Below are 27,215 nucleotides of genomic sequence, written 5' to 3' on the forward strand. Positions count from 1 at the left end.
GAAACTTGGTGCACATTTGTGGTGACGACGCGAAAAATTGCAAGTATTTGTGAATCGCTGCCTGCGGAAAAGTATCCGCGCGACCGGATCTCAAACAAGGAACTTCATCGCCGGTGTCAGAAATCAAGATTCAGGAACGTAAGTGGAGATGGATTGGGTACATGCTGCGAAGAAACGAGAACGAGATTTGCAGAGAGGCGCTTGAATGGAATTTAGAAGGACATCGAAGGAGAGGTAGACCCAGAAACTTGTGGCGGTGCAGCCTGGCCGCGGAAATCCGAACTTTCAACGAGAATATTGACTAGGAAATAAAGACACGGGGTTCAGATCGTCAATAGTGGAGGTCTTTTACCAAGGCCTTATGCGGCGGAGAACCCACGCGGGACCATTAAGTGTCTTAGTAATTAGGAGCTTTTGAGGGATTTTTTGCCCTGCTCGTGACGTGGTATGACTGAAAGCATTCACTTCTTTTGACTCCAGTAGACGTTCTTAGGGAAAAACGTTGCTTATGATGAGCAACGATAACCTTTTAGGGTCATCCACATTTTTGATTTGAGACGTCTACTGGAGACAAAATAAAAGCGAGTGTTATGAGTCATTTCACGTCACGTGCCGCGCATAATTAGCCCTCTTCAGTTTTACTTACGAGGGCAAGAGTTTGATCTTTACTTTTTTTTTGTTTCGATTATAGTCGTTTTACCATCATTATGGCATTCGCGACTTTATCAACGTTGCAGTTGGCGAATCGTTATTGAAAAACTATCCGGTACAACTGCGTTCGATGTTTACTCTTGGGCTTGAACTCGCGGACATCGTTGATCTTTACTATTTCGTTAAGACCCGTTGTGTTTTGATGTCTTTGATAAGTTTTTTGCATATGATTATGACAAACCAATCGTTAAATCTTTTTGGAACAAGCTGATAAAAAAGCATGAAACTTTTACTCACCCCACTGCATGGCACTTTTCTTCAGGTATATTCCTCCGGTATTCTCATCGATGGCAAACAGCTCCTTGATGCCGCTGTTCTGGGAATCGAAGATGGAGTACTTTACAACCGCATTCTGATTGTCATCGATATCGGTGGCTTTGACCCGATAGAAAGTCGTGTTAACGGTCAGATTTCCCGGAATTAGAGTCTTGTACTCCCGATACTGAAACTCGGGCGCGTTATCGTTCTCATCGCCCACCTTCACTCGAACCGTCGCAAAACCGGACCGGCCACCGGAATCCGTCGCCATAATCGGAAGCTCGTACAGCTTCTTCACCTCCCGGTCCAACCGTTTTTTCGTCACAATCTCACCTTTTTCCTTATCGATCGAAAAGTACTCCTGCATATCGTCCGATATGATACTGTACGAAACCCTGCCGTACTCACCGAAATCTTTATCCTCGGCAGTGACCTGTAACGAAATAAATGAAACCTTTATGGATTAACTCCGAAATATCTCATGAAGCTGTGCTTGTGTATTATTTATGTGTGTTGATGCGTGCGTGCTCCAGTTCTTCGGAATCCTCGCTTCCCATTCCAGGAAGTGAAAAAATAATGATAATTGTTTCCCGGCAAACAATTAGCTTACATCGTTTCTTTGTTCAGTCGTACACAAAATGCACGAGCTTTGCAAAGTTACGAAGCGAGTCCTTGCCCCATTTGATATTCGATTCTGAGCCGGATTCTTGCTGCGGATCCTCCTCCTGTGCCCGGGCATGGGATGTGAGTAAATATGCACGAATGGGAATGTTTTCGTTCTCTGGAACGGTGTGCGAAATCATTCCGTGCCCCAATTTATTCTCCATAATAAAATTTAATTATAGGCACCGCCGGAGTTGGCGCGAAAACCCGCTGATTGGCGCCACAAAGAATTTCCCCGACAACGACCGGGGAGCGAGCTTGGGTTTGTTGAGCATAGGGGTCACACAGAACAGGGCGCATTTTTTCGCATGTTTGAATCGAGAAGGAAAGCATTTTTTCCGCCATGTGACAAACACCGTGCCTACACCACCTAGGACGAATCATCAAAGGTACGGGATCCCATGACCATCAGCCGTAACCGGAACCGGATTCGTTCTGGTGGCCGTCCCTAGGTCGGCATCCCCAGGTGGTAATCAGATTCCATTCCACAGCAAACAGCACGTGTTGTTGGGAACGTGGCCAGTTGGTGCCGAGAATCAACAACAATATTGAATGAAATGACTGAGTGCCGCGGAGTAATGCATTATTGGTGTTTACGAATTCAGATGAGCCACAACGGGATTGTGTGTGTACCCACAACATTTCGTTATCGTTTCATTTCCGCCGCCGGCCTCGGCTCAGAATTATTTTGGACAAGTCAATTTCGCTGGCTCGTTCTAGGAAGGTCGTAAAATTTTTACGATTTGGATCTTGCTAGGAGATGGAATATTGACTGCCTAAATCTAATTGATGGATTGATATTACCTACGTCAAATTATTCAAAAAATCACCCCGGATTCTTGCGGTTTCGATTTTCACTGATAAAAATCCGCAAAATTGTGTTTATATTAATGCTTCATGGAAATTACTGCTGCAATAAGATTTTATTGCCATACCAAATTGATAAAATATTCGGATTAATTTTTAAATGGATTCAATCTGTTTTCAACCATCTTAAAAAACTTACACACACATACAGGATCTCAGTGAAACTTCATGTTTCTTTGAAAAGATCTTAATTAATGTACACTAAGATGTACATCTTCTACATTAACATTCCAATATTTAACTTTGACACCATATTAAAACTCACTTTTGCGGCTTTCTCTTTTCTTCAATTCTCAATGGGTTAAAGCATGGATCACCCAAAATCTGGACGCACTGTTTATTATACCATAGCGCTCCTAGTTGTCGGATCTGGAATATTTTGACAGCGCTTTGTTTGAAAACGTTTCCTCTATCAGTGCTGAAAATTTTATTATGATTCGTTTTGTTACAAACAAGTTACACGTGATGGAAGCTGCGAGACGAAAATTTATTTTGGACACCCACGTTAAAAACCCGACGGAGTCGGGGTTAAAAAAAAACACGAAATCGTTAGTATTGGCAAATCGACCGTTCTCAAGCGTTTCTGTGAGACGCAAACTATTGATCGGCAGGTTCATAACAAGCGTCATGGTGGAACTAAGGATTGGAAACTGCATTTAAAGGTGTTGAGAACGGTCTAGGCAAACCCAGGGCAGTCGGACTATGACATCGCCAAAAAATTCAATGCCGACCGGTGCACCGTCAGAAGGATTCGTTTGCGCGAAGGAATACGATCTTATCGGGCCAGTAAGCAACTAAACCGGATATTGAAGAAGAATGTAGCAGCCAAAGAACGGGCCCGGAAGTTATACAAGGTTCTAACGAAGTACGACGGATGCATCCTCATGGATGACGAAACGTACGTGAAGATGGATTTTGGGCAGCTTCCTGGCCAAAAATTTTACAAAGCCACTGGTCGAGGTGATGTCCCCGTCAAGTTCAAATTCGTTTTTGCCGATAAGTTTGCAAGCAAGTGTGTGATCTTGCAAGGTTTATGCAGCTTCGGACGGAAAACCCCGGTTTTTGTGAAAAACCAAGACCATGGACTCCGAAATGTACAAGAAGCAGTGCCTGAAAAACGTTTTTTCTGTACATTAGATCTCACAAAGGACCAGTAAAGTTTTCGCCAGATAAGGCAAGCTGCCACTACAGCAAAGAGATACTACAGTGGTATAGGGTCAACGGGTGGATTTTGTCGAAAAGGACATCAACCCACCCAACTGCCCTCAATTCCGCCCTGTCGAAAAATGATGGGCAATTGTCAAGCAGAAGATGAAGAAGAATGGTAGGACGACTCGGGATGCAACAGAGATGAAGAGATTGTGGAACAAAATGGCCGCTAAGGTCAGCGAATAGGGTGTCCAAACTATGACAAGTAGTACTCGACGAAAAGTTCGAAATATCATCAAAACAATATCGGAATAATTTTTTTATTATTTTTTCTTTAAAATGCAATAAAAAACATACATTTGGAGTACAAAACATTTTTATTCCTTTCCTAAAGCTTCGAGATAGACCCTTTTTAATGCGTCCAGATTTCAGATGATCCATGCTTTAATTGAACACATTGCGGACCAAATAAGAGCTATCTCGTTTTTTCGCTTGATGCTAGTTTGTTTCTCTTAGAAGCATTCCGTATGTCGCATCTTCAAACCAACTGAATGCTGCCAGCAGTATAGTAACGAGTCAAATTTTTTGGTTAGTCGTATTGGATGGAATTACAAAGAGTAAATAAAATATAAGAAATTTTTAAATGAAAAGTTGGGTCTTTGTAGTCATAAACGGGCTAGTAAATTCGATTGTATGCACTCAGGTTCTTCTTTGTAACGATGTATCAAATGAGTTGCCGATAAAAATCATATCTCATTCAGTTCAGCATTGGAATTAGTTTCTTTCAACCAACAACAGCGCCACTAGTGGCCGGTTTCGGAACCAGCCATTTTGATTTGAACTTGAAGCTGTGCACATCGGCTCTGGCCTGATAAGAAAATCAGAGAACCGATGTCAGTACGGAAATTTAGTATATAAACATGCACTTGTGTGTGGGGGCAATGTTCGGGAATAAATTTGAGGGTTGATAGCCTCGACCATAAGATTCAAGCTTCTTTTCTCAATCGATCGGTGGATAAGGCAGACGTATCTGCAGTGTGGAAAATTTATTTTGAGCGAACACCGAATCACAAGAGGACGTTAGTAAGAAGCTATAGAAGCAATCGATATGGTCGAAAATGTGACTTACAATTTTATTTGAGATAATTGCGGAAAATTCCAAACGTTACTACGGAATTTTAAATTGGAACGGCAACTCGGCCCTGTACGGGAGAACTTACTAGTTCACTCTGTAAGTTGCAGAAAATTTAGAAAAAATAAGCTCAAATTAACAAAAACGTAACACTTGCAGCAAAATTGAAGGAAAACTAGTGCGTCTCTAGATTTGTCGCAACATCCTGACCTCTTACTGAGTAGGGTTAAGGTAACATTCAGTGTAACAATTATTTCGAACAACTCAACAGTAATTTAAATGATTTTCACTTGGAGGACATATCCTTCAAGTGCAGGTGTTTGTCCAGGGTAGGTGAGCGGGGTTGAGAACGTTTTTCGCCGCCTCATTAAGCGAGTCTTTGGACCATCAAGCACCTACGGGTCAACGGAGGTCAATCCGCAATCTCCGGGTGCACGTGGTCATCATCGAACCCAACAGTAAGTCTTATGCAAGCAGCGGTCAAGCCGCCCAGTTAAGAAAGTGAGTTCAAAATTAGCCACCCCCGAGGGAACTCTACCAACGTAGTCGGGACACACGCGCGCCAGCGAGAGGATCCATCAACAGCCGCTGCCAAGAGAGGAAATACGCACCGCAGACAGGTCAGATAATTTGATTTTTTTTTTATGTTGAGTAATTGTTCAAAACCCGCTTGGGGAAAAAGTTTATTTGCGTAATACTAGAATAAGTGGGGAGTCGAAAAAGAAACTCTCAACAAGATAATCCGTCTAAAGAGTCTTGATGCCGTGAGACGAGGGTTAGAGAATTGGTCTTTGATAGTCACAGATAGTTGAATTGGTTTTCTGGTTTCGGATTGGGTTCACTTATATGTGCTCGTGGAACGATTGGAACTTTGAATTTTAAATTTTGTACAGGACCTGCCTTGAGAAGTCTCACCGGGCGTAACTTTACATGCCTCTCCACATACAATTGCGATTTTCGCTGTTGCTTGGCGCTAAAGTGGGGTAAGTTAAATCAAAATTCACTCACCATTCTGTGACCCGTTACAAATTTTACAAATACCGGGCAATATCGGATAGCCCGCTTTAGTTGCAAATTAAAGTCAAAGATTTCTTCTACAAGATGCAGGTACAATCGTCTGTATCCACTTGTAGCGAAGCGAGATATATCAATTTTACTTTTCCATGTTTGCATTCAGGGTTGGACGCCTCCTCCAAAACTACAAAGAGCAGAGAGAAAACAACACTGTTTTCAGTTCGGCTTCCGAGAGCAGCCTGTTTCACTGATCATGCTCCACTCGTTATCCGAGTTTACAGAGCTGAAAGCGACTCGGACAGCTAGTGTGGTGTGAGAGCTCTTGCATCTCGGTGAGAAAAAGAGAATTCCAACCAGAGCGCCCAAGTGTTTGAATCACACACCTGAGTGTATTTGGAGATAAAAATTGTTTCGACTCTTTACCATACAACCAGGCGTTGAAGGTGTCCTAATTTTTCTCGATTTGTCCTGTTATTTGGAGTGCTGTCCTGATTTATTGAATGGCTGTCCTGATTTTTGAAAAAGAGTGATTAAAATGTACTGATTTGTCCTGATTTTCTAAAAAATATCTAAATTAAAGATGAATTTGTGGTTGAATTATGAGAACACCAAACACAGCTGTAATAAAAAAGTTTAACCCATGAAACCGACGACTGCGGGCTACCAGCGTATACCGCACCATCTCGTCCGAAGCCACCCGCGTAGTGGCGGGCATCATGCCTAGCTCGGTGTTGTTAGAGGAGTATGTCTACTGTTACGACAATAAAGACACGTTCAACGTACGAGATCTCGACAGCATGGCGAAAGAAAGGTGGAACCGTCGTCTGATCCCGCACATCGTGAGCTGTATCGGAAGAAGACACGGTAAAAAGGACTTCCATATGACGCAATTCCTGACTGGTTATGCAGCATATGGTGACGAAGAGGAAACACCCGCCTGTTCGAGGATTGTGGCGGTAAGTACCAACGAACTTGCTGTCTGCGGGCTTGACACGATAGTATACAACGGTTTGCAGAGGATGTTGCGGATTCCAGCTCTTGGCATGCAGTCAGCGAGGGGTTCCCCGTATTAAAAATGCCCTGCAGAGGTGCTGGAGACAACGGCACTCCGCGAACGGTGTATGATGATTCCATCGCCGGGGAGAATCTGGGTAGTGTGTGTCCGGTCCCCTGATCGAAGCTACAAAGATAAGGAATCATCTTCTGTGTAGTGAAGGTCATGGGTGCGCCGTGTGTAGGATACCCCACCGCCGGGGAGTATCCAAGTAGTGCAACTCTCTACGAGGAAAAAGCAGTCGGAAATTCTGAAACGATGTGGGTGCAAAGCTTAGGGTACGATGCACGAGCTCGTCAACGTTAGCTATCACTATACTAGAAAACCTTTCCGATACCAAGTCATCGAGAAGACGTCTGTGCGCCAATCTGAGATTATAATATTCCGAGGTCAATCGCTAATTTACACACCTTCTTCGTAGCGGACCTCGTAGGAAAAGGGGTACACCACTTCCGGGGGATATCCACGGGTAGAGAGGTTTTCGAAGAAGGGAGAGCCTCTCGAGTCGGTGTCAGATATCGTCACTGTCGGGAAAAATCCAAGTCGTAGCGTTCAAAGTCCCGAATGTGTACCGTGACAGGCGCGAGTCCAGGACAAGCTACTCTCGATCTGGCACACGACGGTCAAAAATCCTAGGGTGCCAGCCAAAGGGATACAAGAGGACCGGACAACGCGTTGCAACGGTCGGAGTAGACTGACACCATCGACGAGGGGATTTCGAGTAGTGTGGGTCCGACCCCACGGTATGAAGCTACAAAGATTAGGCAACATCTTCTGCGTAGCGGATGCCGTGGGTACGCCGCGTTCGTGCGTAGGTTGCTCCACCTTCGGGGAGTATTTGAGAAGAGCGATTCCCAACGATCGAAGCTGTGGGTATAAGACTTTTCCTTCTTCGCAGTGAAAATCGTTGACAAAGTGTTTCACGATCTGAGAAAACCCACGGGAAGTGTGGCTCTCGACGCCAGGTAAGCCATTCGAGTCGATGTAGGATGACGTCTTCAGGCGCCACGGGCATAAAGGTGGCAAACTTTGAATCTTGTGGATAAAAGGTTGGTCTTAGGGTCGTTATAGGAGAGGTCAGGCCTTGAACCTCCAGGCGGAGAGGTTTGTGTGGTCAACCCCGAGTCTTGAAGATATTTAAGAGGTTGTATCTCAAGTCGCTAGAGCAGAGATCAATCAACAAGAGTAGGGCTTTAAATGTTTACCTCGAGTCAATACGAGGAAAGGTCAGATCTCGAGTCGATAGAGATCAGATAGAGATCGAATCTCGAGTCGTAACAGGAGAGATCAGGCCTCGAGTCGCAAAGAGGCGAGGTTTATGTGGGAATCTCGAGTCATTGCTGGGAGATGTCGGTTCTCAAGTCATTCAAGGAGATTTCACACATCGAGTCGTAACGATGAGTAGTATTGCTGAAATTATTCTTGTTTATGAGTAATGCCTTTTTTCTATGAGAAGATCCACTGCGACCAACTTTTTGTGATCTATTGTGGAATAACCCAATTTATTATTTGTTTGATCACGCAATACTGTCATCATTGATAGAGATGGCAGTTGTAGTCGAAATCGAGACATTGTTCCAGTTTGGGATGGTATTTCTTATGAATCCCTCCACCTTACTGGCTTTCATCTTCCAAATATCATCGGGCGTTAAGATTCACTTACCAAGAACTTTCAGCCGATGTGTCATAAAATATCCACAGTCACACATTAAGTGCTATGCAGTTTCTACTTCAGTTTGACAAAACCGGCACATCTCATTACTGAGTTTGCCTATTTTATGTAAGTGGTAGTTGCATGGACAGTGCCCTGTAAAAAGGTCTGTAAATGTTTTAAGATCCCTTTTCGATAGACTTAGAAGTTCACAAGTTTTCTTAGAATCGGGCTTTATGAATTTTTTAGATTGTCTAGCAGCGATGGCTACAAGACACTTGAATTTGATCTTTGAGTTCTCCCATTTTTTTAGTTTACTTGTAAGAGCACAAGTAGATACTCCACAAAAAAGTTCAGGGCCAATCATGCGCCTTTCAGATTCCTAGCGAGTTCATCTGCTTTTTCATTGCCTTCTATACCACAGTGGCCTGGAACCCAGTATAGGTTCACTTGATTTTGGATTGATAATTGATTCAAAGCATTAATACAATCCCACACCAGCTTTGAATTGCACATTGGGGCTTTCAGAGCCCGTATTGCTGCTTGACTGTCTGAAAATATGCAGATATTAGCGTGTCTATACATTCTCTTTTAACATATTTCCACACAACAATATATCGCATGGACTTTGTCTAAACTTGTAGAAACTTGCATAAAAATTTGGTTTAGTAATCATCCAGTCTCGAGCGGATGTATCCAATGCATTCATGTTGAGCCTGTTTAGAATTTTTAGGTGCCCTTTTAGCTCCCAATTTTGTAATAAAGCAGTTCGTTTCAATCTTAAAGCTGCTTTTTCCGCCTCCAACTGCACGTACTCAGGTAGAGGCAAGAGATTTAAGATTGCGTCCAGCGCAGACGATGGAGTTGACTTTGATGCTCCATGCAGTTATAGAAAGGCATGCTACTCTTTGTAATTTACATAGTTTCTTCCGTGTTGTTCCCTGTAATGTTTTGGGCCATCAGACAAGAGCTGCATAGGATAATCTGGGTCTCGATATTGCTGTATACTTAGATCCATGAGATCATATTCGGCTTTAGTCCCCATGATTTTCCAAAAGTCTTGCTGCATACCCAGAACGTTGATAGAGATTTAGAAATAGCGTATTCTAAGTGCGCGTTCCAGTTCAGCTTTTGGTCAAGAATAACACCAAGAAATTTAACTTGAGTTCCTAGTGCTATGGGTTGATTATTCAAGGTTAATTTCTTTATATCAACTTTTCTTTTTGTTGTAAATGGAATTATTGTAGTTTTTGGGGGATTTATGTTAAGTCCTTCTTTTTTGCACCATTTTAGGCAGTAATTTAATGCATTTTGCATCCTATTACAAACAGTGCAGTCGAATTTACCTCGTACTATGACTACTTTGTCATCTGCTAAGCCGAGCACTTCGAAGCCCAATTCAGTCAAGTTATTCAGGAGATCATCTACTACCAGTGTCCACAACAGAGGGATAGTACTCCTCCTTGAGGGCAGCCCTTTGTTGTTTTCACTGTCAGTGATGTATCTCCTAGCTTGGCTGTAATTTTTCGATTGCTCAGCATTGCCTTAATCCATTTTATTACAATTTCATCAAAACCACGGGATATCATCTCCGTTTTGATAGAATTATGTGAAGCGTTGTCGAAAGTAATGCCTTGGAGCGCACTAGCGCGATAAGACCTCCCACTATTGAAGGGTAGTGTGTTGAACACTTCGAGGTGAGAACTAGGTCTGCGGCCCCATGAGGAATTAAGGGAGTAGCTTTGGGCTGGTAGTTCCATCTCCTTGTGGTCTAGGGCGGAAACGTGTCTGCAAGTCCCAGCGATTGCAGATGTACGGCTAAGAGAACTACCACGAAACCCACAAGAGGCCGTTGATAGATCTGGTGGTACACCTGGGTATTGAGATACCAGTACTCAGTGGGTGAGAGTCCAACACGCGTTCGGTGGGTCATGTCTCTGAACTGCGGATGTGATCGGAGGGTTGACAACTCGTTTTGCATTGCGGGACCTCCTAGGCCCGACTTCTCACCACTAAAGATAAAGTGTGTTAAACAGCTCGAGGTGGGAATAAAGGTTGAGTGGTTCCAGGTGGACTTTATGGCGTAGGGGGGACAATGTTACTTGTAGCACTTGTATCAAGAGTCAACCATGGACCCAGAGAAGCAAAATGGGTTTTTTCCTCAACCTGCACAGGTACAAACATGTTTGGACGCTCGGCTCTTCTGTTTACTTTTTTTCGATACATCATCTTATTCACACTAAATTTCTTTTGCCAGTTCTTGTTTATTTCAAAAGAAATGTGATCTAACGAGCACATTTTTCCATTAAAATCTATTGGCACTACAGATTTATTGATAGAAAACAAGATAGATGATCCCTTTTAATTATTTCTTCCCCTCACAAAACACATTTTCTCTTCACCACATTTTTCAAAATTTTGTTTCAATTGTGTCACAACTAAGATAAACTGCGTAAAAATACACTATTCTGTTGGAAAGCCGCTCAACTTCCATTTTCGATTCGAACTTTTGAATTATAACATTTTTCTTGTGCACTTTTCTACCAGATGGAGGGTGACGAAAGCTAGAGCTAAGTTGTACAGCAGCACACGCGAGAGGGAAGCTTCTAAAAAAAACCTTAGGGTATATACTAGATTAAGTAAATAAAAAATTGTTTTAAATGAGTGGTTCTCATTAATACTTTAAACTTCTTTAACATTCCTAAATGTAATGAGCTGAACTTCTTCGAAATGGCTGGGTGCATTCATGCAATCAATTTTTTAATCTCTCGGTCAGTTAAAAATGTTTTGAGTGGTAAATTTTCATAGAATTCGTTACAGACTCTTCTTCTAAATGGTGTTTGTGTCCGATGCTCTGTTGTTCTAATTACTTGTTGTTATAAAGTCTGTTATAAGTCATATTAAAGTTTCGTTGAATTTATTTGCTTGACAAATTTGAACCATCCTAGTGCAGACTACATATAGTAAAAGTTCTGTCAAATATAAAATCCCGCATGGCTTCACGCCTTTTTTGCTTTGTGTGCCGCTAATTTCAAATGTGCTTTTAGCATAAATTAAAGCTGGTACATGTGATGATACTCATGGTGTCATGGGTGTCATCCGGCTCGTCCCACCAGAATGTATGTACATATACGAAGGAAGGACTCGCTCGGTTCTGTTCACGAAGGGAAAAACACAGAGGACAAGATTGTTCTTCAAAAACGGGCGTAACAACACCGAGCCAGGAAACCGAGAAAGGCGTAAACGAGTGCCCAAACAAAAGCGAATGGTATCATCCACACATCCCGGCTCCACCAACATTCATATGAGTTGAAGGTTTGTGTGTGGGATCGAGAAAAAAGGGAAGCGTCACAAATGATAATGAGAATAATACACTTCAAAGAGCGACTAGAGTCTGGAGGATTCTTCTTTGGCACTTAACTTTAATAGGAAACGTTACTTTTTCCGGCGGGCATTGTCAGCAGCTGGTGGAATATGTGGCTTTTTTCTTTGAGTGTGGGTGGGTGAGTTCTTTTGTTCTAAAACCGGATACAGTTAGGGATTACTCACCGTAGTCACGAGTCGGCCAGCCAGTTGATTTTCGTTCACCTTGACATCGTAGAACAGGTGCTCAAAGGTCGGATTGTGCAGATTCGCCGGAAGGATGGTAATCTTGACCCTGGTAAAGCTCGTATACACTCCATCAGTCACGGAAACGTTCAGGATGGTGACGTGTTTTTCGGCAAAGTTCTGCATGTTGACCAGGGTGATGATTCCGCTGACCGGATTGATGTCATAGGTTTGCAAATCATTGCCCTGGGAGATGGTGTAAATCAGCCGGTCGTGGTCAATGTAATCCGGATCCGAGGCAGAAACAACCGTTACAAACTGACCCCGGGTGGCGTGTTCGGAAAGGACACACGAGTAGGACGGCTGCTCGAACTTTGGCGGATTGTCGTTCATGTCCATCACCGAGACCCAAACGTGGGCCGTTGAACTCAAGCTGGGGACACCTTTGTCACTGGCAATCACCGTAAAGTGATGGTGGCTCAGAGTTTCGTGGTCCAGAGACTTCTTCAAATAGATTACCCCTTCGCTGGGATCCATATGGAAGTACTCAGAGGTGTTTTTGGAATCCGTCTGCAGCGCGTAGGTGATGTTCTGATTGATGCCTGTGAAAATAAGCAAACGGGAGTGAGTAGGTACTTACATTTCTCAAATCAACGATATTTAGGGGGAACTTGTTTATGGCCGAACAAGAATGGTTTAACGAAAACGATATTCTAATAAAGTTTTAACACCATGGAAATAAAGTAAATACCATCCTGATGTGGTGATTGAAATAAGGTAATCCAATGTGAAAAGGTAAACTAATGATAGGCATCGAAATCTTTTCCTTAGTAGTATGGAGAGGATCACCAAAACTTTGCATTTGTGTTGTGGTCAGTTTTTTCGGCTTATAAAATATAGATTGAACATAAACGTCATCGTTGATTGATTATCTTTTGACTACAGCAGATATAAGATAACAAAACGGAAGTTCAATAAAGTACCGTAAACTGGAGGAACATTGAAAACTTTTTTAATTAATTTTGGAATATTTTGGAAGGGGTTGCTTTTTTGTAACTTTAAAAAGTTTGAAAATACTTACTGAGGTAAAGAGTATAAAGCATGATCATTGATAGCAGAATATTCAAACGACATTCATGGCTATAACTGAATGTTTGTTACAAAACCAGATTTCGTGTTTCGGGGTAACTTTGATCACTATGGTTTCAACGTATCTCAACATCTTCAAAACTATTGTTTTGATGCCAATTGGCACAGAAGGCTTGAACCATCAAAAACAGTCATTTTTTGTTTGGACTTTATTAATTTTTTGAACGTTTTCTTTCAAAAACAATTATACTCAAGAGATGGACAATGTTGCTTTATACATTTAGGGGAAAACGTTATAAACATTTCTCGATATTTTTTGGACTCAAAATCAATAGAAATGTTACCTCCATGCAATTCCATAGGTCCTCCCACTGTTCCTATGTTCTTTTTTATTCAAACTATACCATTTAATAGGGTTTTTAGCCATTTGTTCTATACAGGGTTTCTCATAAAAAATGTCCGTTTTTTTAAATATCGAAAAATTATTATAGAATGACCATTAAAATAACTCTTAAAGCACTGATCACACTGACAGGACACTTAGAACAAAAATTCGACCAACGGTAGGTGTCGAAGCTACCATTTTTCCGATACAAATGCCCTGTAGGAAAAATGTACCTGTTTATCTCGATTTTATCGTAGAAATGGCCTGTTTATAAAGTTGGGTGGCACTTTCTTACTTGGATAGCATTTCTTCAAATCTATCGATGCGCGCTCTGGAATCGATATTGTGTACAGTTGGAAAAATTATCCAACAAACGAAATCGAGTGTCCAGTCAGTATGGTCAGTGCAAAAAGTATACCTATAGTATACACGGAGAAAAAAAACCATAGTTGTTCTGTTATTTCAGCTGGCTATACCAACTATCAAAGAGTAGTTGATTTTTTCGCATCCAACTTTAAAAACAATAGACTCAACTACAAACTGATGATTGACTTTACGCAATCAATTATGAGTATAATCGATTCAACTGCAATGATATAATTGATTCAACTGTAAATATGAAAAAATAAACTACAATTGTATGATTGATTATAGTTATTCAACAATAATAATAATAGATTCAACCATAAATTTCTGGTTGACCTCTAACATTCAACTATAAATATGATAGATTCAACTGTAGTGAAATAATTCATTCAACTGTAAAAATGATAGATTCAACTGCAAATGTATGATTGATTCTAGGTATTGACCTATAAATATAGTAAATTAAACTTTTTTTTCTATGATTGATTGTGTGATACTTGAAAACTTGTTCATCCGTGTTCATTAGCAAAAATAAAGAATCGTAAGTATGAGAGCAGTACGTGTTCCCTACAGCGATTGTAGTTCTGTTTTTTTTAGCTCAGCCGGCAGTTCCTGACGTCACACACAGGAGTATTTTACCCCAAATTTCTGGCCAAAACATCAAAATAAAAATTTAAAAAAATATATTTTTTTAGGTTTTTCGGTTGTTAGATAGTTGTTGCATATTAATATTGTCGATTTTAAACCATTGGTATAGTGAGTTCGTAATGGCATAACTCGAAACATTGATGTATCAAAATTATATATTTTGTCTTCCAAAATTTGGTATAAACACGTACAATAACAGGCTGCATAACATGCAGAATTATGTGACTATTAATAAAATTTCTTCTAAAAATCTTCAGTTTTAATATGACCAATGAATTCTGGTTGAAATTGCGATCATTTCTTGTTAAACACATGTAGTAGAGAAGGTAAGCAAAATAGTGCAATGTTTTTTTTAACAAACTTATACTGTTTTTTACAAATTAGTGTTTAAATTTATCTTCCGGGCTCCGCCGGGAAAAACTTCACATATCACACGAATGCTTTTAACTTCTTTAAATATGTCCAAAAGAAAAATCGTGCGCATACTTGCAAACTCGAACTTTTTTCAATTTTTAAATCAACAAATTTGAGCGATTTTTGTCCCTAATTTTGTTTCAGATAGCGAGCATGCCATGCATTTACTTTGTGTTATACAAACGTTTTTTATTGATTTAATTTGTTTGTTTAAAAAATGGTATTTTTCATCATTTCTGATAGTTGATCTGCTGGTTTGTTTCGAATTTGCTTGAAAACAAACATTTTATAAGGGTGCAGCGAGTGACCCAAAAGGACCAAAATTAAGAAATTTGAAATTTTGGTTAAAAATGAGTTGTGTATACTTGAAAATAACGAAAAAAAGATGTTTAATCATTTTAAAGAGAAAAACAGGTTTTGGCCAACTTTTTCCATAGAGTACTCCTATGTGCGTCGGTGGCAAAACGTTAGCGCTCTCCGGCGATGGGGAAACATTTTCCTCTACCAGTTCCTGGCAGCGGTCGTGTAGTATACCGACATTTCCTGGAATTGGGAAAAGTACTCCTACTCTGGCTGCCCGCGAAATCGACGTGGGTCTCGACGTTCCTTACGTTATCTTGGCAGGTTCTCACAGGAAACTAGCATTGATAAGTCAGCGTATGATAGATTTATGTCATGATATTGGGTGAATTTTTCCCCCACAAGGTCAATCTTCGCCGGGTGCAGAAGCTCGAATTTCTAAGGAAGTCTTCCGGGACCGATTAGTTAAGACGCACAGTTTGCTGGGGAAATGCATCAAGATGCAAAAAGAACAACAGCGGAGGAACCAGAACGTGGATATCGAGATTTCCGGGCAGCTTTTCTAGCATCGTGGTGGCTAAACAAACTAGATGCAAAATGCTAGATAATAAATTAAAATAAAATAAAACGTAGCCATAAAATAATCAAAAAAAAAAAATCTTATGATTTGATCATTTCCAATATACACAAGTTTTAATTTACAATATTTATAGTTGGCCATATCATAGAAATAAAATTGAATCTATCATATTTATAATTAAATCAATCATATTAATATAGTTGAATGTATCATATTTATAATCAAATCAATCATATAATAATTAAATCAATCATATTATTATACTTGAATCTATCATATTTATGGTCAAATCAATCATATAGTTATGGTAGAACAAACTATAAATACTATATTTATAGTTGAATGCAAGAAATGAATCATACAACCATGGTTGAATGTATTATATATATATTGTTGAATGTACGAAATCAATCCGATTGTGTATTATATGTATTGTTGAAATTTTGATAATTAAAGTTGGTCGAGAAGCAATCAGATATATGATTGAATGTAAGTGGATTATTGTTGGAAATACTAAGGGAGAAGAAAAATTTGCTAAATGAAGCAAAACAACTATGCTATAAGCTCAAAAAATTTAAATATAATATTTTTTTGAGTTGCTAAACTATGTTTGAAAAATGTCACAAAATGCGAGTAGAAGATCTTTTTTATCACTTTAAAATGTTTCTGACATGAAAAAATTAAAACAAAAATATATATTCCAATACATAAATTCTTTGAGTGTAAAATGAACTGCATAATACTATATTTTCAAAACAATGGTAAACTCTCAAAATTTTTTCAGATTATATTTTCCGAAATGTTCATTATGGGTTCAATTGATCCCTAGAGTTCAAAACGGTATTTTTTCTTCTAAATTGATCGTGATCATTACTGATTACAAGATAACGATTATTTATCCTATAACTGATATAATTACAAAAACTGTCTGACTAATAGAGGGGCTAAAACATTTGATTTTCCATCAAATTCAGAAAATAGCGCCTTAAAGTATGCAATGGCACTAGGGTTGAGACATAGTTTTAGAATTTTCTTCTTTTGACATTTATAAAGTGTAAAATCAGAAAAAATATGACCAACTACAAACCAAATTTAGCCTATTTGAAACTCAATTTATAGGCTTTCAAATGTAAAGAACAATTTTCAGATATTTTAACTTCAGACGGAGTGAAAAAATGAATCAAAACTAACATAAAATGATTTTTCTTATCACATGAAAACAATGGTCCGAAAATCAATCAAAATAAACACTCAGGATATGTTTCTTATTTGAAACATTCTGACTGTATAATAGGAAAGCGCCTCTCGCAACTGCTTCGCCCGACTGGTATGCAATCTCGATCAGCGCTCCACTCAGCTATGCAAACCGAGTCGCATCATTCAGAATCATCGATTTTGCAAACATCGCATATCAGAGATGAGTGAGATACAAACTGATCCATTCTGAATGTCATTCACTCAGTATCCGCCTGGTTTATTTGAAATCGAAAACACAGCGGAAGTGAACATCTTTCCCTCACAAAGCCAACTACAATTTGATTTTATTCTTACTGGTGTAAAAAAACGCTGTAAATTCAAATAAATTTATTAATTGGCTATGTTTAAAAACAAACAACATTTGCTAATGATCGGTTGAATGTATCACTCACTCACTGCCTGAACCATTCACTCCTGATCCTAGACGAACATGATTCGCCATATGCATCGCTCTTTGGTGAGATTCCAATTGGATGATAGGGCTGCACTGTTTTGAAAGCAAGCATCGTGCGAGGTGATCTATATGTTAGCGATGAATAGAACGAACGATGATCGGATAGGTCCAGTAGCAATCAATAACAAAACCCGATCGCTATTCGTTCAGTTGCGAAGTGCAATCAGGAACATTCATTGAAAATGAGTGATATTCGGAATGTTGTAAATTTTTTTTCTTATATAGTTTAGTGATCACAATATTGGTAACTACTCTTCAAATCAGTAGATTAATCAATATTTACAAAAATATATTTTTAAAGTTTTTGCTTAAAAATCTCATGTGTCGGGTTGTAAACAATCTCCTCCAACTTAAGTAGGTGATTTACATTTCATGTACCTAATCTTAAAGTTGCCTTGATTCATCACTTTTACAGCCATTTGGGTTTCGATCATCGTCTAAAGTAGTTTTATTTGAACGGTGGATTACCTTCGTCCATTCTAAATATTTTTAATTGAACTACTTATTTTCAAATCAAGGACAAGAAATTCATATAGAACAAATAATTATGAAACTTTTCAAAACTCAGATTAACTCTAATCCGCACTTGAGTGTGAAAATGACACTATTGAGAGACAAAACACTCCGTAATCAGACCTTGAGTGTCAATTTGACACCTTTTGCTTGAAATTGTCATATCACTCTTGTTTCTCAACATATTAAAGGGTGCTCGGTTCAAAATGTGGCCAACTTAAATTCGTCGTATTATTTCTAATCATTAACGGCTAAATGTTTCTAATCATTCATATACAAAACTTGAACACCCCTCATTTTGTAGGTGTATGTGTGTAGAATGATGCTTCTTTTTTGCATTTTGACATTAGATTCTTTAGTTATCAAACTGGCGTCCAAGCAAGAGAAGCTACGAATTAAAATTTTGTACATGCGTCGTGGAAATCCAAACTACACGCTCGCAGAAATAGCAAAATCGTTGAATCTGGCCAAATCAACCGTAACCAATGTAGTAAAAGTGTTCGAGGCACGTTTGTCGAAAACTAGGAAGTCTGGATCGGGGGGGAATCGAAAATCGGACGCAATCACAACGATACGATTTCCTTACGCAAAAAACAAAATTTCGGAATTTGTATACGACATTGTTGACAAAGTTCGAGGGCGTGGAAATGGACGTATTTGTTGAGTACTTATTATACAGCACCCGGAAGGGGAAAGGTGGTAGACATTTCCAAGTATATTAAGCTATCAAAGTTTGCCAAGAAATATCTCGTTTGACAAGCTATCTGTACCAATTGCTTGTAAAGCGACATTTTCGTTGCAGCCGGGACCGTCAACCAGAAATTTACACGAAAGAGTGTCTTCAAAACCGTTTGCTGTCATTCCTGAAGAAACATGTCTTGGCTGTGCTGTTTTGGTCTGATTATGCTTCCTGCCATTATGAAATAAAGGGCATGGAGTGGTATGCCGCTAACACCTTCAGGTTGTGCCCAAGGATAAGAACCCTCCCGACACACCAGAACTTCGCACAATCGAAAAATGTTGGGCGATAGTTAGGCAGAACCATAAAAGGACACAAAAAACTTTCAGCAGCAAGAAGCAGTTCAAAGCAAACTGGCATTCTACGGCAAAGAAATTGAATAAGGTGACTGTACAAAATGTGATGGCAGGCGTCAAACGAAAGGCTCGCTTATTTGGACTATGTAAAGCGGCATCTTAATTGAGCATTTTTAAGTCTTTTATACATATTAAATTCCAAAATGAAAGAAATTTTGGTATAAAATAAACAAATAATCTATTCACACGCAATTTAGTCTGCCCACTTTTAGATCAGAACACCCTTCAGTACATCATTTTTCTTTGCAGAAGTAAGTCGGTAGCCTGACTTCCGAAGTGAAATTTAGTGCTAGCGCGATAATATCTGTTTAACTTTCTAAAAAATTTTTATGTTTCAAATGCCATGATTTGCCTATTATAACATAATCGGTCCAACGACTGGTTGATAAAATAAGTGAAAGTTCATTTAACCAGCTCCGGCGTAATATATTGGGGATTTGTTACCATCGAAGATTAATGAAGCCCGGTCATGAACGGGGAGCGAAATGCAATTTACTTCAAAGCAAACATCAAAAACCGACACCTTAATCCACCCAAACAGCGCACCCCATAACTGATGATGCTGCTGATGATAAAATTGATGCTATGTGTAGCGGATTCGTTCGATAGATGGACTACGACAGGAAGAGTCTCTGGACGAAAAAGGTAGGAAGCTGTGTAGGGGAGAGGGTACTTACCGGTGTCATTATCCTTGGCTAGCACCCGCAAAATGGCCGTCCCGAACTGGGCCCGTTCCGATACCGTAATGTTGTAGCTGTCCTGCTCGATCTCCGGCGGGCAGTCGTTCACGTCCTGGACCAGCACCGATACCGGGACTTCCGCCGACACACCGGAAACGCTGTCCGTGGCTCTAATTAATAGTTCATAGCTCTGCCGTTGCTCGTAGTCCAGCTCGTCCACCACGTAGATCGCACCTGTCCAGGGGGCAAACAACAGTAGCCGGACACGACGACGACGATGAGGATGATGATGATGATGGACGTTGTAGGAGGATTTCATTTTATTTCATTTTTTTCGTTTCATTCAGCAGCAGCCGAAGGGACCGGATGGAAACGAATTAATGGCGTCGATAGGCAGCGCAGGATCCAGGCCATTGGGATTGAGCAATGTCCCAGGGAAAAGGAAAAAACGGAAGAAAATATTCGTGGATTAACGATTTATTGGATTACCATAATATGTACAACATCAAGGTACGAGCGTTAAATGTGGCGTGTACTTGTGCTGCGTAAAATGAGTTTTCATCATTGTACGCGAGTATGATAAATATGCTCCCAACTAAGAGGTGCACACAATTTATATTTAGATGATGTTAGATACATGAATTGCAGGGCATAACTTGTTCAATTCGTGCAAACGTTTTATTCTATCAAAATCATGCTTACAGTCTTGGACAACGAAATCATGCGTATGAGAACAATCCTATTTTTTTTATGAATGTAGATCACATAAAATATAAAATATGTATGTACTACTTATCGTTAAGGGGGGGGGGGGGGGGGGAGGGTCTAACGGGTATAAAAAAACACCATTTTCACGATTTTTTTTCTTGAGCTATCGTTCAAACAAATGTATTAAAATTTTTTGGATTATACAAAGCATTGTTAAAAGAACATTTAGTAATTTTTTCGTAGAAAAATATTGAAAAATGAGCCGGTGACGGAGCACTTTCGAGGATGCCTTTTAGAAAACAGGATTTGCGGTGGACACTGTATCTCAGCACAGAATCTTCTGAAGTCAAAAAATCAGAGCAAAATATTTTTATTACATGTTTCTCTGGACCCCAACGTTTTTATTTAACTTAAAAAAAAATTTTTTTTTGTAGAGAAATGAATCCAACTTAGATGAAATTTCAGGGACTAGATAAGGGAAAATTGATGTTGAAAAACATGCGAAAAAAATTCGCCTTGTCTCCCGGTGAGACTTGAACCCACATCTTGCGCCTCTCCGGGGCCCATGTATTAACATTCTACTACAGGAGACCAACCTGGCGTATGAATATTATACTGGTTGAGTGTCGATGTCTATCGGAATGAAGGGAATAGTTCTCCCATGTGATCATAATCATTTTTCTTGGTCTATTTCTATTCCCATCTTTTCATCTTACGGTAGTTGGACTCAAATTTGGATATTTTAGGCACGGCAATGCAAATCTTGCCGTGCCTAAAATATCCAAATTTGAGTCCAACTACCGTAAGATGAAAAGATGGGAATAGAAATAGACCAAGAAAAATGATTATGATCACATGGGAGAACTATTCCCTTCATTCCGATAGACATCGACACTCAACCAGTATAATATTCATACGCCAGGTTGGTCTCCTGTAGTAGAATGTTAATACATGGGCCCCGGAGAGGCGCAAGATGTGGGTTCAAGTCTCACCGGGAGACAAGGCGAATTTTTTTCGCATGTTTTTCAACATCAATTTTCCCTTATCTAGTCCCTGAAATTTCATCTAAGTTGGATTCATTTCTCTACAAAAAAAGTTTCGCTGACTGAATGTTTGAGTCAAGACCCATCTTTGGGTCACAATTTAAAAAAAATAGAAAATAAGGCGGTGCCAAACACCGAATTTGGTTGGATATCCAAATACGGCAAACGCATCATTTCTCATCATAACTGACAACCCGTGCAGTATATGAGAAGGCAATGCAAATCTTGCCGTGCCTAAAATATCCAAATTTGAGTCCAACTACCGTAAGATGAAAAGATGGGAATAGAAATAGACCAAGAAAAATGATTATGATCACATGGGAGAACTATTCCCTTCATTCCGATAGACATCGACACTCAACCAGTATAATATTCATACGCCAGGTTGGTCTCCTGTAGTAGAATGTTAATACATGGGCCCCGGAGAGGCGCAAGATGTGGGTTCAAGTCTCACCGGGAGACAAGGCGAATTTTTTTCGCATGTTTTTCAACATCAATTTTCCCTTATCTAGTCCCTGAAATTTCATCTAAGTTGGATTCATTTCTCTACAAAAAAAGTTTCGCTGACTGAATGTTTGAGTCAAGACCCATCTTTGGGTCACAATTTAAAAAAATAGAAAATAAGGCGGTGCCAAACACCGAATTTGGTTGGATATCCAAATACGGCAAACGCATCATTTCTCATCATAACTGACAACCCGTGCAGTATATGAGAAGGCAATGCAAATCTTGCCGTGCCTAAAATATCCAAATTTGAGTCCAACTACCGTAAGATGAAAAGATGGGAATAGAAATAGACCAAGAAAAATGATTATGATCACATGGGAGAACTATTCCCTTCATTCCGATAGACATCGACACTCAACCAGTATAATATTCATACGCCAGGTTGGTCTCCTGTAGTAGAATGTTAATACATGGGCCCCGGAGAGGCGCAAGATGTGGGTTCAAGTCTCACCGGGAGACAAGGCGAATTTTTTTCGCATGTTTTTCAACATCAATTTTCCCTTATCTAGTCCCTGAAATTTCATCTAAGTTGGATTCATTTCTCTACAAAAAAAGTTTCGCTGACTGAATGTTTGAGTCAAGACCCATCTTTGGGTCACAATTTAAAAAAATTAAAAAAAAAATTTATGAAATTTTTGTGGCTGTTTGAAGTAAAAACTACGATTTTTCACGAAAAAATCCGCCATTTTTCACCTGTAAAATCTCCCCAAAGTGAAAAAAAACAAAAAAGAAAAACGTTGGGGTCTGGTATTTTATATGTAGAAAATATGTTCCAAATTTGAATAGAATCGAATAAGTAGTTTTCAAATGACGATGTCCACGGACTTTAAAAATGTGCTTTCGAGAAAAACGCGTTTTAAGTTTCTGCTCTTGCCTTCTTGCAGTATTAGATAGGAGGAGAAAAAGGCCTATAATTTCTACAGTTTTGCTTCAATTGACTTGAAAATTTGACACAACATTCTTGAAATGTTTTACAATAAGAATATAAAAAAAATAAAAAATCGATTTTTAGAAAGTGTTAGACCCTACCCCCCCCCTTAAGCTGCATAATTGCATTTAAATGTTTGAATCGGTGCTTCAAATCTATTTTAATATCAACTAATTAATCTATTGTTTCGGAATTTCGGATAATGGTATGGTTCAAATATGAATGGAGTTAACCTCAAACAGTAGAAGTGGTACTCTAGGTGGTACTAGGAGGAAAAAAAACATCGGGATTAATGAATAAATATCAACAAACAAAATTAAGACTTTTTTATTATCCAATTCATAAGCTTTTAAAATAAAAAAAAAAAACTTAATGGAGCACAAACATTTTGGTATTAAGGAATGTACTTTTCCAACGACCATGTTTAAGGAAAATTGTTGTGTGTTAGCAAATTTCTGATGGGTATGGCGTATTAATAAAATAGAAATAAATCTTCCGTACTAATGGTCACGAGATCGAGTCTCTGTAATGACATACATATTGAGCGTATGTCTGAGGTTAGCCATCATATCCTCAGAAGATGTTCGATTAGAGTTGAGTTGATGAATCTCTTCATGGAAATACCTTATGGATTCCCTTCAGGTTCAATGTTTTTTCACAACATCTAAATAAATTTCCAAAGGTTCCCGAGTAGATTCAGCGAACTAACCTGAAATATCTTATTTAATACTCTCAAGAATACATTAAAAAATGTTTACCACAAAAAATCTATATTAGTATCGCAAAGAGTTTGAGAACTGTTTCATGCTTATCACGAAAAAGTAGAATAAATGATTAGAGCAGTTTTACTAGGAGAAATCCTAATACATATTTACGTAATACATTGGAATTGATTTTATTTTTAAAAAAATAGTAAGTTGTTCATTCAGAATATATAGTTCATCGAATATTTATTAGAAAGAGGGTAGGCTCAGAAGTTGAGAAAGTTTTATGACGCTCAGATTGATAAACACCTTAATCGGCTCTTGAGTGTTAAATCGACATTTGCGGCTGAAAATCACTTTATTACGATTGATTTAGCTACCGATGTACAATAGAAAAAAGTGTATACACCGCGAAGAAATTCAATGTCTTCCCTCCTAAACAAACCAAATATATGAAAATTTACTTTCGTTGTGTTATTTTCCGGAGAATCGAATGAAGGCTGTTTGAGCCACCGCACGCTCCGGAAAATGTAGTTATGGCGGATTTTACTCTTGATTCCCTTTTATTTTCAATCAATTATGAAAAAAGTATGTTAGGACTTACAAATTTTGAACCTAATGAGACCCATCTTATGTGATTTTTTTAATTGAAGAATCGAATAAAGGCCATTTGAGCCACCACACGCATTAGCAACTGGAGCAATGGCCGTTTTACCCTCAATTCCCTATATTTTTAAAACAGTTAAAAAAAAAAGCTTTTCTGGCTGGAAAATTTTGGTGTAAATGAAACCTTTCTTGTGTGATTTTTTCCCGAAAAATCAAATGACGGCTATTTGAGCAGCATTGGAAAAGATTTCGCCTCAATTTTTTTTTAAATATTCAGTCAAAAAAAATATTTTTTTTAATAATTCAGTCAAAGCATGTTCGAACTTTAAAGATTTGGACCAAATGAGACTTATCTCGTGTGATTTTTCTGAGGAATTGAATGGAGGCTATTTTCCAATGAAGGCTGCCACCATACGCTTCAAAGAGTGGAGTTATGGCTGATTAAACCCCCGATTCCCCAATAATTTTCAATTAATCAAAAAAAGCAAGTTCGGATTGGAAATTATTTTTACCAAACGAGTCTTAATTTGTGTGTTTTTTTACCGGAAAATCTAATGAAGGCTATTTGAGCCACCACACGCATCGGAAAATTGAGTTATGGCAAATTTACCTCTTGTTACAATTTTAAATTACCTAATTCAGGAAAAAGGAGTTATGGTTGTTTTTGTCCTGAACTCCCGTACCTTTTCTTATTAATTCAGATAAAAGCATGCTCTGACTTGGAAATTTCAAACCAAGTGAGACTTATCTTGAGTTTTTTTTCTTTAAGAATTGTATGAAGGATATTTTAGCCACTGCACGCTTCAGAAGATGGAGTAGTTGCTGTTATTACCCTCAATTCCCCTACATTTTAACATGGTAAAACGGCCATAACTCCATTATGCAATGCGTGCAATGCGTGCAATGGCTCAAATAGTCTCCTCTGAAAAAAAAATCACACAACATAGGTCTTATTTGCTCCAAAATATTCCAATTCGAACAAGCTTTTTCTGGAGAATTTAAAAAATGTTGGGAAATTAAGGGTAAAAGGTCATTCCTTCAAATAGCCTTCAATCGATTCCTGGGAAAACATCAAACTAGACAGGTCTCTTTTTGGTTTATAATTGTCAAGTCTGATCATTTTTTTTTTCTTAAATTAGGCCGGAAAAAATTTCAAATTCTTCTTTTTTCACTGGGAGCTTGAACTTCGCGAGGGGGGAGGGGACAATAAAAAATAATGCAAAAAACAAATAAATTGGAATAAATTGCACGGAAGCTTGTATGCATCAAAATTGCATACAATATCGTTGCATAAAACCAATAAATCAAGTAAATTTTAATTAAGTAATTCAATCAAATCAAGAAAGCAAAAGGTGGAACAACTCCCATCTTCTTAAATTTACTTTTTGGTCTTATAATCTTTCAGATATTGGAATTTTTATCGAAATTTTTCATAAATTACTTCAAATTTTTTTAATTCCCCCCTTCTGGTTTTTGGAAAATTTCGAAGGGGGAGAGAGGGGGGGGGGGGTTGATATTTGTTCCAGCCTTATTGATGAGTGTAAGGGAAATGAGGGCAAGAAAAGCCATAACTCCATTTTCCGAGGCGTGCGGTGTCTTGAACAGCCTTCATTTGATCCTTCCAAAAAAAAAATACTCAAGGTGGGTCATTTTTTTCTAAGTTTTTTAGTCCAAATTTGTTTGTTTCTGGATTGTTTACAAAGAATGGGAGGAATAAGGGGTTAAAAGGCACTATATCTCTGTTCGTAAGCTCGTGCGGCTTCTAAAACTATGTTCAATCGATTTTCCGGACAAACAAAAAGTATACTTTCATGGATTTGATTCAAGTAGCCCATTGTACTCATCACTATGTTTATCCACTTTATCGTTTGTAAACCTCGTAATGTAAAATGTAGCAAAATATGCAAATAAACTTTTTGGGTTGATGTTTTTTGGTGAATTGAAATTCTAAATGAAACCATTTCTTTGAGGTTTCGGTCTACTTTGTTTCAGCCATCCTAAGCAACAGTTATGAATTGTTTCGCTGCGTTGATTTAACGGAAGTTTGATTAAATTTCAGTCAGATTTAAAGCGCAGACCCAACTTGTCTTTCAGCAAAACTTGTGACCGTTCACTATGTTACGGCCACGCTAGCAAAGGTGCACCCAGGGGAGCTAACCAAATCATTTATTTTATTAGGAGTTAGGGTAGTTTTAAGGAAATTTCACCTAGCAAAGCAACAAATTAAAACCATAATAATTATTCTAAAAATAAATAAATTAATAAATAAAAAACAGTGAAATTTCATAGCTAGAATGTCTAAAAGGAGAAATGGCACAATGGATAAATAAAAACCACACAAAATACACATGTCAGGTACTGTATACAGCCTTTTACAACACCACACGAACCACGACACACCCCTGGAAACTCCAGGAGTCGTCTAAAAACAATTTAGACGAGTCTGGAGGAAAATCTAGGAGGAGGGAAAATTGCGTTGAGCAACTTCCTCTTCCACTTGGATCGAGACCTCGAGGCAGCTAACACCCAAAAATCTAAGCTGCAGTGCAGAAAGTTAAACTTAAAAATAGTGTCTCGCGCGGTTAAACGGGACGTCTTTACCCGTCGCGATAATCCGAGTGTTAAGCGGCTGAAACCACGATAGCGCCAATTTCTATCGGGCACAGCCAGAAAAATTATTGAATCGACCGAACCCAGGTTGAGTGGCCTGATCTTCGTGTTGGACAAATACACGAGGTCCTCAATCATATTGAAGGGCCGACATCATAGCTACGTCGCCAAAACTACGTCGAAACTGGGACCGCGATAGCACCAAGGTCTATCGGGTCCAGAAACGGAGACAGAGGCCGACGGTGTATGTAGGTGGGGCCATAATCGTTCAATCGGTGCA

The 27,215-nt window shown here is 39.0% G+C and overlaps 1 protein-coding gene across 4 annotated transcripts in view; it reads right to left on the minus strand.

Annotated features, from left to right (window-relative positions):
* LOC129745917 (fat-like cadherin-related tumor suppressor homolog) overlaps nucleotides 1–27,215 on the minus strand; it is a 740,130-nt gene that overhangs the window by 20,710 nt on the left and 692,205 nt on the right. For all 4 annotated transcript variants that reach the window (XM_055739309.1, XM_055739308.1, XM_055739307.1 and 1 more), the window contains 3 exons: nucleotides 19,827–20,063; nucleotides 12,049–12,650; nucleotides 949–1,402 (listed from right to left, as the gene is read on the minus strand). In XM_055739309.1, coding sequence (XP_055595284.1) covers nucleotides 949–1,402; nucleotides 12,049–12,650; nucleotides 19,827–20,063 — 1,293 coding nt within the window. The remainder of the gene's footprint in view (nucleotides 1–948; nucleotides 1,403–12,048; nucleotides 12,651–19,826; nucleotides 20,064–27,215) is intronic.

The sequence above is a fragment of the Uranotaenia lowii genome, chromosome 2 (genome assembly GCF_029784155.1).
Source record: "Uranotaenia lowii strain MFRU-FL chromosome 2, ASM2978415v1, whole genome shotgun sequence".
Lineage (NCBI taxonomy): Eukaryota > Metazoa > Arthropoda > Insecta > Diptera > Culicidae > Uranotaenia > Uranotaenia lowii.